Source organism: Hemibagrus wyckioides, linkage group LG26 (genome assembly GCF_019097595.1).
Source record: "Hemibagrus wyckioides isolate EC202008001 linkage group LG26, SWU_Hwy_1.0, whole genome shotgun sequence".
Taxonomy (NCBI): domain Eukaryota; kingdom Metazoa; phylum Chordata; class Actinopteri; order Siluriformes; family Bagridae; genus Hemibagrus; species Hemibagrus wyckioides.
The window spans coordinates 16,043,960-16,058,854 of NC_080735.1; the positions used below are offsets into that span (position 1 = coordinate 16,043,960).

A 14,895-nucleotide genomic window follows, 5' to 3' on the forward strand; every position below is an offset into this window, starting at 1 on the left:
TTAATAACTAAAATAACACAAGAAATTATTAAAAAATGATCAAAATTCATGCATCATTTTCCCGCAAAAATATGCATGTTGATCATTTTGAGTATTTTTGTCTTTGGAAATATTGGAAATATATTGGAAGTATTTTATAATTACAGTGTTGGGAAATCTGTTTTAATTATTTAAAGCATTTATGTGTTTGGAAATTTACATTTAAGTTTTTTTGTGTAAGGTTTTGAAATGACATGATTCGATCTTTTTGAGAATTTAAAGAAGTTTGAATTTTAAACATTTCTTTTTATTAAAGCATGATTTTTATTAACATTTTTAATTGTTTCTATTTTAGCATGTCTGTAATTTTTTTATTATTTTATCAGCATTTTTAAATTCGATCCAATTTAAGAGTTCTGTGAAATTTTTGTATGTATAGTTTTGTTTTAACCTATTTTTTTTCCCCTTCTCCAGCTGGAAATGAGGAGGAGGAGGGTCTCGTAGCGGTGAAGAAAATCCAGAAGGAGAGCGGACACAAGAAAGGTACGTTTGCACATTTCAGTTCAGACACTTCTCTCTGTGTGAATGAGCGAAACCTGCATTAATTTTTCTGTGAAACGTGAAAGGAATTTTTTTTGGATACAACCTGCTTTGAATTTATTGTCAAGGGGTATCATTGTATTTTTGTTGGTGTTGTTTTGCTTTCAAACTCACTGGGGAACCACATTTGATGAATTTCCTGCTAGAAGAAATGAATAAGGAAGACAGACGTAGCAGGAGGTAGGAATGTTGTGTCTGTGTGACAGAAAACGGGAGTAAAATGTTTGATAAATGCGCAGGCGCTGAAGAACACCATCCCTCCGGTCAGACGCACTGTCATGCAGATGCGATATGGATGAAGGCGTCCCCTTATCCTCGCTTTAAACTCCCACCCTAGTACCTTCTTTTGTCTCACTGATTTACTGTCAGCGCCTCGACACGCCACCGATTTCTCCAAACTAGACAGAGAGAGAGAAAGAGAGTGAGACGGGCACAGCCTTCAGTTCTTAATCTCTGTGCAGGGAGCTTGCACTAAACGAGAAATGAACATGTTTGCGTTTGACACGGCAGATCCGGAGACAGCTGCTGTCTTCTTGCGTGTGTGTGCGAGTGTGTGTGTTGTGTTTGTGTGTGTTGCCTCCCCTGTGTGCTGTGTGATCCATCACATTGGCATTCGGCGACAGGCTAATGATGTCACTCAGTCAGGTGAAACCACCTGTAGCGGGAAACGGTGCTTAAACTGCCAGCAAGAGCTACACATCACCTTTGTGAATCCTGGATGTGATTCATTACAGCGAGACACAGACAAGGCATACTAATGTTTCTCCTCTACTGTGATTATATACAGGGAGTAGCATCTGTGTTCATGGTTTACACAGCACTGGGTGGTCTCTGCAAGGGTTGAGTGGGTTTGCTGCTCTAACACGGCAGATTCATGTGATACGGATGTATGATAATGGCTTAAAAGATTATTTCCAGACAAAAATGTGAAGCAAAAAATGGCAATCAATCCAGAACCAGTAGGCGAAGATTTTCAGATCTATAATGACCAAAGAGAGCAACTGTATAAACCAGGCACTGATTCTAATTAGTTTATTGATACTCGTAAGTACAGTCAAAAATTTCCAAAAGGAAAAAGTCAGAGGATACAGTGTTTTTATAATTCTTGTGGCTACTTGTCAAACACTGCTGAAGAGTGTGATGACCTTGCAAAAAGATGATTTGTATGCTGCTCCTGCAGTTGAATGGACAACGATGTCCGCTGCCAGGACTTGTCGGATAACTGCAAAGTCAAATCCTCAGCTTTGTACCTCAAGAAGAATTGATAGTAGCAACAACATTGGGTCTGAAAGTGACCCAAAGACCGTAGGCTCTCGGTTCTTGTCTTTATGACCCGGTCAGACAAATCACCTGAGCTAGAGAGTGCCATCTTTTGTGGTTCTATGTGCTAATACTAAAAGAAAATAAAAAAGAAAATATAATACCAAAAAAGCAAAATACATTATGTCAGCTTTGGTTGCGAACTGTCAGAAAGCTTCCGTCAAGCTGGTCTCAATAAGAAATATGAAGGAATTTGATTGAACAACGGCAATGTGGTTAGATTTTATTTGATTTCGTACAATGAAGTCCTAAGGGAAAGCATAAAGCACATTTTTCCACCAGTGCTAACCTTTTGCTAAGCTTTCTCAGCTTGAGATTTAATCCTTGAGCTACTACAAAAGAGTGAGACCACATTGGTTCCTCAGCAGTGGTCTCTGGATGAGCAACTGGTATTAGTAAATTGGCAAGGAGAGTATATTCTCTAACACCCAGTACCCAGCCATCACAATTCCCACTTCCTTGCAATTTGACAGACTGTGGAGTTACCACAAGCAAAGGAACCAGGAGTAAGCTTGGGCAGGGGGTTGCAAATCATCTATGTATTCACTCCCAAAACCATCCTGAAGAGGTCAGCTGGTTTGATTAAAGAATTTGGGAGTGTGTACAACTGATGGGACTTTGGAGAATAACCAATGTTATGCACAAATCTACCAATGGTATAGATCTAAAGGGCTTTTAGGATTTGCCTAATGGGACCGCATCTTCAACTCCAGTCATTTCCAATGGTATGCAATCCCAATTTGGTTTTTTTGGTAGCATTGTTGACTGTTAAATCCAGGGTCCCTGATTTGAATCTGATCTCTGTTTACTTTGAATTTTTCAAGTAGTCCATGAGTTTCCTCCCACCTTCCAAACAAGGACTGCGGATGAAAGTGTCAATGAGTGTTTAAATGTGCTCCCACCTAGTGCACATAGGCTCTGGATCCACTGCAACCCTGACCAGGGCCAGTTGGATGCTAACGATGACTGAATGGTGAGAATGGTGCAGCATTACTGTGGTCCATGAGACAGCTTGATATTGAGGAAAAAAACAACCGTATGCAGGAAGCCAAAAGAGCTGCATGATGGAAGGAAGGGAAGAAGGCATTACCAATATGGTCAGGGGGGTTTACAGCCATCTAAAAAAATTAGGCATCTCATCCTTTGACACACACTAGAATTCTTGTGGTACAATTCTCTTTTTCTCTCTTCTCGCTAGGATTTTCTTGTTAACATTGTTGGCAGCTCTGTGACCAGATCCTGCGATGTTCTGTGACAGAAATAATGTCACACTGAAAATCTTGCAGCTCCCAAAGCTTAGCCTCCTCCACAGTGTAGAAATATCTCCGTGTGAAGCACTGAGTGACTGAACGAGGGCATCCTGCTGTAGACGCACACAAACACACAGATCCATACCATCAGTGCCTTTGTGACAAGGCAAGGCAGAAGCAGGAAATAATGGGGTGACATGTGCAATTAAAGTTCCTGTCACTGTGTTACAGGTACAGCACTTTTTTTTCATCATTTATCTTTTCTTTCTCTGCTTTCTCAGGTTAAAGGGACTTTGATGTTTTGATGTTATTGCACAAACGCTTGTAAGGATGCATACGCCATTTGCATGTATGTGGGATTTACATAAATGAATCCTGCATATATTCCCAGTTTAGAGTTTCATGGTGATGGCTATTCCACTCACTGAGCTTAACTGACTAATATGTTTTTAGTCCGATTCTCAGTTTTGCTATTAATCGAGTAATTTCACTGCACCTACGTTTACTTTTGTCTGAAAAATAACTACAGATTTTTGTTTAACCACAAAGTAGGCATCTGTTGTGTGTGTAGTCTGTGTGTGTTTTCTGGGTGTGTTTGTTAGCAGTCATCTGGTTGTTGTCACGGTGAACAGACCTCGGCACAGTCAGCTTTGTCCCTATGCCCCGGTGGAGCCGGTGTTTTGGAAAATGGCCACCGGGGACCCCTGTGTGTGATGCAATTACTTCAGAGGCCCAACACTTATCAGTCACATGCTGTGTGTCAAAGATGCTACACAGCCACATGCATTTTTATAGGAAATGTATGCCACATGGGTATACAGCCTTCCAAAGTGGTATGGTATGTGGACTGTTTGAAGCATATAGACTGCATCTATGTAAGGGTAAGGATGTATTTATCAGCCTGACCTTGGTGTTCCACTCCTGTCCTTTAGTCAGATACCGACTGTGACACTGCAATCATGAGACGAGGGGGGAGGAGTGTAAGAAACCCTTCATCCTCTCTTGTATTTTATGCCTTTCATTGATTTCCACTTCACTCATCCTGCACCGAAAGAGAGAGATAAATCTTATCACAGCCATCCTTCCTTCAGTTTACTGATGTCTGCCAATGTCCAGTCTCCTCCCCCTTCTCCTCCCCCTCCTCCTCCTCCTCCTCCTCCATCTCCTCCTCTTTCAACCCGTCCACTTCCACCTCCTTGGAGAATGGTCCTCCGTCCAATCTGGCTCGTTTTCAAGACGAAGTCACCACATTGGCACACCTGTGCCTTTCCCGGTTGCCAGGCAGAAGCACCATCTCGCACACACGGGCACCACATCAATGGTGTGTGTATATTTTGCTGGCGCTCTTCGAGGAGAGAAGATGTCTTTGTCGATGTCGAGAAATGGCAGGACGCCAGTCACAGCTCTCACCAGCTGGCACGCTGGCAGTCTGTTTCTGAGCTTCTCATTACTGTCTCTGGCACCTATCCTAGGATTGATGAGCCTGAGAGAGATAGCAGGGTTTTTGCGATTGATTGTCCTGATCCACAAGCTGGGCCGTATATTTATTTTATAACGAGGCAACCTGTCAGACCATAATCAGGAGGGAAAAACTGTGCGAGGTCAAGTATTCATTTTTAGGTCTTGGAATCTCATTCTAAATGCGAAATCTGCAGGTCGGACTTCTTAACCCGTACGAATCCTTCTTAATAAGGGATGTGGCAGCATATCACATGGTGAAAATACGTCTTTATGGTGGTCAGGGTCAAAGTCTATTCTAGATATGCTCAGTGTGGGATGGAAATATGTCCTCCAGTCCATTTCAGGGCATTCAGGGGCAATTATTGTATAGCTAATAGTGTGAGGAAACCAGAGAACCTGGAGGAAGCCATATGGATCCTGTGTACCGTAACTACAGGGAGTCCTGGAGTCGTGACGAAGAAACGTTGCCCACTGCGTGAGCATTGCACCTGCTTCTATCTAGTTTAGTCAAGCTATCTAGCTAGCTGATCTTGCACACCAAACCTTGCTAGATTCTGGAATGTTCCTTAAAAAAAACATGTCCAAGAGCTTCCTACTTTCACAGGAAGATGCCGTAGGACTAGCAATGCAAACAGCCAAACATTGATGTTTCAAACAAGTCTCTTGAAAATAAGGAAAGCCAGGATACTATAGATAATACATATTTTACATATTTTTTCCTGTTGGAAAGTGTGTACAAAAGTGTGCATAAATAAATGACAGGGTTATATTAATGCACAAGTTTAATACATTTTTGTTGTTGCATGCGGCACATTCCCTGGATTTAAATGCCATTATTGACATGTTTATTTCATATACACTGGAAGGAATCTTCAGTATTAGCGGTTTGTAATTGTCAGAGCTAAAGCTACAACATAAAAGTTTTAAGACACAGAAAAGTCTTTAGGATGGAGGACTTTGAGCTTTTTAGTAACATGAGAAAAGGAATCTAGCCGTGGGGGTCACAGTCCAGTGACTTCTGTGCAGGTCCCAAGCCTGGATAAATAGAGAGGGTTGCGTCAGGAAGGGCATCCGGCGTAAAAAACATTGCCATATTTAACCATGCGAATCGTCAGTATTATGTAATAAATGAGGATATGAAGCTAGTGGGTGCAAGTGTTGAGGATGCAGAAGATAGGGATAGGTGGAGAGAGATGATTCGCTGTGGCCACCCCTGAAGGGAAAAGCCCAAAGAAGAAGAAGAAGTAACATGAGAAAAGGAGGAAAAAAAAAGTTTGGTGAATTATAGCTGCTATAATGTAAGCGATAAGAGGAAATAATATATTTCACAGATATTCTACTAATATTAAACATCACTATAAATGGTAAAATATGACAGGTTGTGCTTAAATAAATTGGGAATGTTTAATAGATTATAGGGCATAACAGGCATAACATTATGAGCAGTGAGAGGTGAAGTGAATAAGACTGATGATCTCCTCATCATGGCACCTGTTAGTGGGTGGGATATATTAGGCAGCAAGTCAACATTTTGTCCTCAAAGTTGATGTGTTAGAAGCAGGAAAAATGGACAAGCGTAAGGATTTGAGCGAGTTTGACAAAGGGCCAAATGCCAAATTGTGATGGCTAGACCACTGGATCAGAGCATCTCCAAAACTGCAGCTCTTGTGGGGTGTTCCCGGTCTGCAGTGGTAAGTATCTATCAAAAGTATCCTTTAAGTTCTGTAAGACCTTTAAGTCCTGTAAGTTGCAAGGTGGGGTCCATGGAGAATCTGCTGATAAAATCTTGCTGCTAGATACCACAGCACACCTTCAGGGATCTAGTGGAGTCTATGCCTCGATGGCTTAGGGCTTTTTTGGCAGCAAAAGTGGGACCAACACAATATTAAACAGGTCATAATTTTATGCCTGATCAGTGTATGTAGCATAACAGGTCAAAACACCTCTTCATGTTCTTTGCACTGGGCCACATCACACCATCCCATCACTGATTAAGTTCCTATAACGGCACATTCCACAGTATTTTATTTCTTTTGTTAAAGGAAATGTGCGGCAGCTGTAAGATACAGTGATGAGGGTCGTACAGACTGTCAGCCCAACTTCCTCCTTCTTCTTCTTCTTCCTCGCGACTCATGAACTTCTCACACCATTTCATACACACACTGATGCCTCACAGATACGAGCCAGTTCAGGATTGGCTCTCGAAATCTTTCTCAGCTTTGAGAGATAAGGAAAGTGTGGAGATGAGAGAAAGAGTTCGCCGGCTGCTTGAATAATGAACAAGATGAGAGGCTCTGAAAGGGACACATTTAAATTGTGTGTGTGTGTGTGTGTGTGTGTGGGATTCCTTGGCAAATCTTAAGAGGATTATACATAAGTACATAAGTATGTGAATGGGAGCGGCGGTGAGGAAAGATGGCTTTGAGAAAAAGTGAGAGAAAAATCTCATGTTTTCGGCGCAAGGTTTAGAACCCGAAATTTCTCTCCATCTTTATTTCACGTGTTATACCGGGTGTGCGCGTCTACTTACAGAGCGTGGCTTTATTCAGCGGTTATAACATCACCCTGGTGTCAGCCTATTAAGCGTTTATTACAGTATTTATAAGAGCAGCTAATGGACCGTCATGTGCAAGTGCTTTTACTAAGTTGAATAATCGAACGTGTTTGAGACATGGCTGAGCGTTTTGCGCTAATGAAGGGTTGCCAGATTGAAGTCAATCTCTCCCCGCAAAGAGGGCAATTAGTGTAATGTGCTTGGTAATTACAGTGATTGCGTGACTATAATTAGTTTAATTATGCGGTTGAGTAGTCGGCTCAGGAACCATGCGTGCCGTGCCCAGAGCACGATGTCGACAAGCTGATACTTCAGATACGTTATTATGAACAACGGTGAATATAAATAGTCAAACAGCTGTATGCTGCTAATATGAAGCATGATTTTATAATACCAGTGTATAACATATTAATTATAGATTATAGTAATGTGATGGTAGTGATAGTGTTTGTTGGTGGATAAAGGGTGCGAAAGGGTTACGACTGAACGGTTTATCAACAATGTGACAGTCTGGGGTCTTGTGTGTGTGTGTGTGTTTCCCATGTTTGTCAGTCCTGTCACAGCTCTCAGTGAATATTTTAGTTCTTCCTGGCTTCCTTCTCCAGCGATGGATGAAGTAGATTGATAGCCCGCCGTCCCCACCAGCTAAAAAGCAACCGGGGAGTGTATCATCTCCTCAGGCAAGGACATCCCACAGGGACATCCTTGTTTTTTTTGTTGTTGTTTTTGTTATAGACAGATAGATTACTGGTTTGAAAAACCCAAGTCCAGTTAAAGTTTTTTTGTTTTTTTTTTACTTCTCTTGTCAGGGTCATTTGTCCTTCCTCGGCTGTAAGGTACATCCGCATATCCAGGAAATGACACTCGTTCTTGACTTTAGCTATCCAAAGTTCAGTGTGACATATTGGATCATTTAGCGAGACAGCAAGGAGACAATTAACACCGGAGCGTCAGATTAAAATGCAAATTAATATAGTCCGAGGCGTGCTCCATGATTGGATGGTGAGCGATATGGTTAATTCATTTAATGTGGAAATTACGGTAGCTCTGACACACAGGGGAGGAAGAAGAAGCGCATTCGGATCGCAGGCTTTCAAGGTCGTTTCACCATGCTGCGAAATGTTGTTTTAGTCACAGAGAGAGAGAAAGAGAGCGAGAGAGAGAGAGAGAGAGAGAGAGAGAGATACTGGAAGGGATGGGGAGAGAAGGAGAGAGATACAGGAAGGGATGGAGAGAGAGATACGGGAAGGGACGGAGAGAGCGAGAGATACAGGAAGGGATGGAGAGAGAGAGATAGATACTGGAAGGGATGGAGAGAGAGTGATAGATACTGGAAGGGATGGCGAGAGAGTGATGGTGAAAGAGAGACAGAGAGAGAGTGATACATTAAGGGACAGAAGGAGATAGAACGAGAGAGATACAGGAAGGGATGGAGAGAGAACAAGAGAGATACGGGAAGGGATGGAGGAAGAAAGAGAGAGATGCGGGAAGGGACAGCGGGAGAGAGGTGTATCGTTAAAACATTTGGCTGAAGAAGCCATTTTTGGACTGATTGATTTTTAATTTTCCAAGAATCATTTGGTAAGGATCATTTACAAACATGAACCCATCAAGGCAGAAAGAACAGAACAGATCGTAACGTGGGTGTAGTCTGTATTGCATTGCAGCTTAGCTGGATTTTACTTGCCATTAAGTCCATCATTCACAGTCAGCCCTAAATTTATAGCCTATAATCTGACTTTGAGCTTATAAATATTTCAATTTTTTTTCCTCAAAGCCACTGGTTGCAAAATGACCAGAATGTCCAAGAATTAATAATCCACTGGAGGGAATAACAGCCTTTAATGTCTTCAGCTTAGGACCTCACTTTGTTACAATGCTACCATTTATTTTCAATTCCTTTAACTGTTTGGATGGTAACGAAATAGTTTGTTTGTTGTTTTTGCCGTTCTTTTCTCCTAAAGGTTGCCAATATTTCCGGAGTGTTCTGTAACTTAATTAAGCCTTGGATGTTAGAAGAAAGAAGAAGAAAAAACTCATCCGAATACAATACAGTTCTGTACTAATGGATTTTTAATTGTAATATTTACTGAAGCTTTATTTATTTATTTATTTATTTATTCATTTTCATTTATTTATTTATTTATTTATTTATTTATTTATTTATTTATTCATTCATTCATTCATTCATTCATTCACTCATCTTCATTAATAGCTTTATCCTGTTCAGGTGGTGGATCTGGAGCCTATCCCAGGAACACTGATTTGATTTGATTTTATTTCCTAATATTTTATTTTATTTTATTTTATTTTATTTTATTTGCTTTAATTTAATGTAATATGATTATTTTATTTTATTTTATTTTATTTTATTTTATTTTATTTTATTTTATTTTATTTTATTTTATTTTATTTTATTACATTTCATTACATTGCATTACAATAAATGAAAGCCTCTTTTGGACCTCAGGTCTGGATGTAAAGCGTTAAAAATGATCTGCCGTATCAACCTGCCATTTTTTTTTCGACTAGACAAAAATAAATCACCTCAGACAAGTCTGGGTTTTTTTTTCCTCCATGAAACTGAAACCTCCCTCAAATCCAAAACTGCTGGAAAAGAAAATCACAGAATCCTTTTTTTTCCCACCTGTATTTGCCGGTAAGCCTCCTCCATCCCCCATCGTCCACAGAGGCCAGCTAGAGGCTAAGGCTACCTATAATCCACTTAGCGTCTAGGGGCGAGCCACGACACACACTTTGTACTAAGTGACCTCGTTTCTCCTCAGCGGTTGTGCCGTGTGTCAGAGGGAGTGAACCTGCCAAATACCAGAATTAGCATAACATGAATAGCTAAAGTCATTAAAGCAATGATGTGCATAGAACTCGAGGGGTGTTGAGGTGTTTTTTTTTTTTTTTTAAGATACCACAACAAACAGGTGTTTAGCATCTGAATAAAGCCCAGGACAAGTTGTTTTTTTAGCGTATAACTAAAAGACTATCTATAAATGTATCTTACAAGCAGAATAGTTAGCAAACAGCTACTGTGCTTCATGTTTACGACATTTATCTTAAATAAATTTGTTTAAATAATTTGAGTCCTTTCAAAGGTACTTATCAATCCAACCACTAAATTTCACCTGTTTTCCTGAATAGATAACTTTACTATAACTAAGGAGTAGAATGTTTTCTGTCAGCAAGGGCTAGCTGTTAGCTAGCTACTTGAAAGCTACAGCACTTGTTAGTGGTTGTTCTTTGTTGTTTTTGCTGTTTACAGAATTTCTTGATATTTCTGTATGTAGTTGCTATCAGTAATGGGTTGCTTGCTAGCTAGTAAACATTTGCTGTCTTGGCTAACATTTTTCCTGTCAGAGAAAAGTTGTTTAATTAAACCTGTTGCAATTAGGTGATTTGCTACCATTCATCTCTCATGTTTTAGTCAGGAAAATAGATCTATGACTGACAAAATAAGTTAATAAGACAAGGAAATCCAGCTTGTCTTGATACCAAGGGAAAAAAACAGAAGGATCAAACCTCTCTTACTTCTCTGTGTTGGAAAACTTCTGACCATTTCAAATCACTGGCACTGGAGACTCCTTCCAAAAAATGAATTTCTACTCATAGAAAACTACGAATTTAACACAATTTTTTCTCTCTTTGTGTGGAGAATCGACCACACGATCGCTAAATTGTTATAAAAGATACATAACATATTAAAAGAGCACATTAATATAAACCTATGATTTGTATTAAGGAAAAACTTCTAACCAATCAGAGTTGAGAATTGTGGTTGAAACACAGCGTATGTAACATATACATGAAAACATATTACTTATTTTGAGTTCCTAAAAAACAGACACATATGGAATGAGGAAATAATTGGCGTGAATATGAGCAAATTTGTTTCCTGAGGTAAAAGTCGGACGTGTATATCCATCTTCAGTCTCGCTCTCTTTAGCCATAGTTAACCCTCGTCATAGCCTTCGACACTCGACAGTCGAGGCGTGTCCACTCCGGTAATTGTGTAATAACTTTCATAGCCGTTATTAGCTCAAAGGTTCCTGAGGCCTGATGGAATGAACAACGTGACTAATTAGAGTTGACACCAGGGGTCAAGCGGAGGCACAGAGTCAAATAAACACAAGCCCCCCCCCCCCCCCCTCCCCGCCTTCTAACAGAGACATGGGGGGAGTCAGATTGTATAAAATAGTGGTTAGGATCCGTCTCACCCATGTGAATATCTTGATCTTAGCGTGATCGATATCAAGCGGGCTTGGTGAACGTTTTGTCAGTGGGAAGAGTTTATTTGACGTGCAAATTGTAAGAGGCTGCTGATATAAACAAGTTATGGTATCGATTTTTTGTTAGAAGGCGGAAACTTGCACGGTCGAGTGCCAGCATTTGCATTCCTCCTCTTACTAAATGAAAAAGAAGACATTTTCCGCTACTGAATATCATCGCTCAAAGGATATAAAGGAAAAGAATGAGCAAATAGGTTATTAGAGAATATTGTTATCGCTTACAAAAATGGAAATGCAACCTTCTGAGGGTCATTTATGAACATTTGAAGTCCCTGAGCAACAATCCTCTCACCCACAACCTATCAGATTATATTCTACATTTGAATTTTTGGCATTTAGCAAACATCCTTATCCAGAGCCACTTACATTTTTATCTCATTTATTTTATACAAATGAGGGGATACAATTGAGGGTTAAGGGCCTTGCTCAAGGGCCCAGGAGTGGCAGTTTGGTGGACCTGGGATTGTAGTCAGTAGTCCAGCACCTTAAACACTGATCCCCTAGGTGTGTGTGTATGTATGTGTATATATATATATATATATATATATATATATATATATATATATATATATATATATATATATATATATATATATATATATATATGTATATATATGTATGTATATATATATATATATATATATATATATATATAGTGTGTGTGTGTGTCTATTGTTAGTCTGATTGTTAGCGATTGTTAGTCATGTTGGTGGTTATGTTCTGTTCCAAAACACGATGACATTGCCTGGTCATTGAACTTCACACACATTTTCAAATTTACAATACCACTTCAAAATGATCTTGCGTTGCTCAAAAGTCAAGTGTGTATCGACTTGACTTTTCTTTGTCTCTCTTATGACGGTCACATGATCGCCTCAATGATAGTGTGACTACTGACATCTTTAGAAGAAACATAATACGTTGCTGCCATAATTTAATTTGAGTTTTCAAAAAAAAGAACTGAGGGCAAGAATCTTTTATCACCACATATACATTACAGCACAGTGGAATTCTTTACTTCATATATCTTAGCTAAGGAAGTTGGGGTCAGAGCGCAGGGGCAGCTATGATAGAGTTCCCCTGGAGCAAGGAGGGTTAAGGGTCTTGCTCAGTTGCCCAACAGTGGGGCTTGGTGGTGCTGGGGCTTGAACCCTGATCTCCAATGAACAACCCAGAGCCTTAACCACTTGGATCACCACTGCCCCAAAGGGCATAAATAGGTGTGTACATTTTTTAACAATGAACAGAATGAACACATTAGACAAGAAGCTAGATCTTAGCCAGCTCTAGATTCTTTCTCTAGAATTGGATGAAGATGCAATTGACACGATCAATTTTGCACTCAATTCTCTGTCAGTGAGCAGCTCAACAAAATAGACATCATGTTTAAACTAGAATGAATTTCCTGGTTACACAGTCACACTTCTTGACCATATATTACACAGTTATAGAAGGGAAATGGTTTATAATCACACTATTCGGTGTCACCCAGATGAGGATGAGGTTCCCTTTTGAGTCTCTCACAGTTTCTTCATGCCATCTTAGGGAATTTTTCCTCATCAACATCACCTCAATTTTTTTTTATCCAGGAAATTTACATGACAAAAGCGGGCGTCTGTATGAAGCTGAAGGTATACAAGAATCCTAATTTGTCTTTGACTTTAAAGAAGACTTTCTTTAATTGTCTGAATCTCGCGTCTTTCTTACGTTTTGTTTTACACCTTGTTCAGTCAGTCCCTTCAGGATTTAGTGATTTTGCATTTGCAGAACTTTACACCAAATTAAGCAAGGTCCAAGCGATTCAGAGGAACTTGCTATTTTTCAAAATAACCTCAGATTTTATGCAGATTTGGAATGATGACATCGTAAAAGGCACAAACAAATATACAAAATATACATCCAAATGTGGAAAAAAGTCATGTATTGTTGGGGGAAAAAAAGCCAAATCCTGGAGGGACTATTAACTTGCCATCAAGTTATAAATATATCTAAATCAACGATAAATGACACGAACGCTTTCTTGTTCATATGGAAGTCATGACAATCACCCATTCTGTTTGAGCTCTTTGTAAGCTTGTATAATAAATGGCAGTGTATTGATTTAAATGATCGATGGTTGGATGTAGTTGCATTAGTAATGATCTTGTGGTGCTCTTCTGTTTGCAGTGGAGTTCATGTACCTGGACTTGGCCTCCTTGAAGTCCGTGCGACAGTTTGTACAGAGATTTAAAGCCAAGGGTCTGCCTCTACACATTCTCGTCAATAACGGTATGTAGAACTAACAGATCACTCGGCACATGAGTAATAAAGAGTAGCTACACAAAAAAAGGTTGTTAAAGGCTTCCTCTTTCACATCATTTTCCAAGTAAACTTTCTCAAGAAGCTTTCAGTGCTATTTCAGAGGGACAAACTGTGAAAGCCTGAAAGAAATGCTCAAGGCTGAACTTGGAAGCTCCTTTCAAGGAAGTTTATTGGAAGATTCCACTTGAAGATTAAAACGAAGAGCCCTTAATGGTGGTAGATTGATTTTTGTGTGTGTGTGTGTGTGTAGAAAAAAGTAAAGTTTTTCAAGAATCCTTTAGAAATACCAAAGAAGGCTGTTTAAAGCTTCCTTTGGATTCTGCTTGTTTATGGGATGTTTTAGAGACCTTTGGGTTTCTCCTTCACATCACATTCCAAGTAAAGTTCGTCAAGAACGTTTAATTCTTCAGAGGGACAAACTGAGAACCTGAAAAAGTTCACAGCATGCTCAGGCGGCTGTACTTGAAGCTCCTTTCATGGAGTTTCCCCAGAAGATCATATTGAAGAGCCCATAACAGTGCAAGATCAATATATATTTATATTATTTTTTGATTTAGAGTTTAAGTATTAAACAGGTAGAGTGTATGCTCAATGTGTATCATCAAGATTCTGGTCCTAGATGTTTAGTTGCTTGCATTAATCACATTGGAAGCCATGGCCTGGTGTTCGTTTCCAAACCTCTGTGGGTCTTCACATTCAGAAAGGGTTTTTATTTGTAACCTTTTGTAAAAGATGAAAACCTCTCTCTGTTGTAAGGTTTTTCAAAGAGACTTCCCTTTAAGGGCATTCCCTTAAGAGGAACAAACTGAAAGAGCTTTTAATGCACTTTCTTTTATATTATCGTTATCTTTTTTTTATGCTTTATCTTTTCCCCCCCCAGACTGTAAGACTCAGCACTTAAACACTTAAATGATAAGTTATAAGGTTAATGATAAGAAGAACATGTACAGTCATCCTGAACTTGTCTTTAGACTCATTATTATACTGTAATGATTTATACTAGCACTATCGTGGCACCCAGAAGAGGACAGGTTCCCTTTTGCATCTGTTTTTTTTTTTTCTGGGTTTCTTCCTCATTGTCTTCTCAGGCAGTTTTTGCCTCTCCATTCTCACCTCTGACTTGATTTTCACG

The 14,895-nt window shown here is 39.6% G+C and overlaps 1 protein-coding gene across 3 annotated transcripts in view; it reads left to right on the forward strand.

Annotated features, from left to right (window-relative positions):
- The window catches only part of dhrsx (dehydrogenase/reductase (SDR family) X-linked), a 46,993-nt gene that overhangs the window by 15,311 nt on the left and 16,787 nt on the right, over positions 1-14,895 (forward strand). For 2 of the 3 annotated variants that reach the window (XM_058380844.1, XM_058380842.1), the window contains exons 3-4: positions 454-522; positions 13,629-13,730. In XM_058380844.1, coding sequence (XP_058236827.1) covers positions 454-522; positions 13,629-13,730 — 171 coding nt within the window. The remainder of the gene's footprint in view (positions 1-453; positions 523-13,628; positions 13,731-14,895) is intronic. The other variant, XM_058380843.1, reaches the window with a different exon arrangement.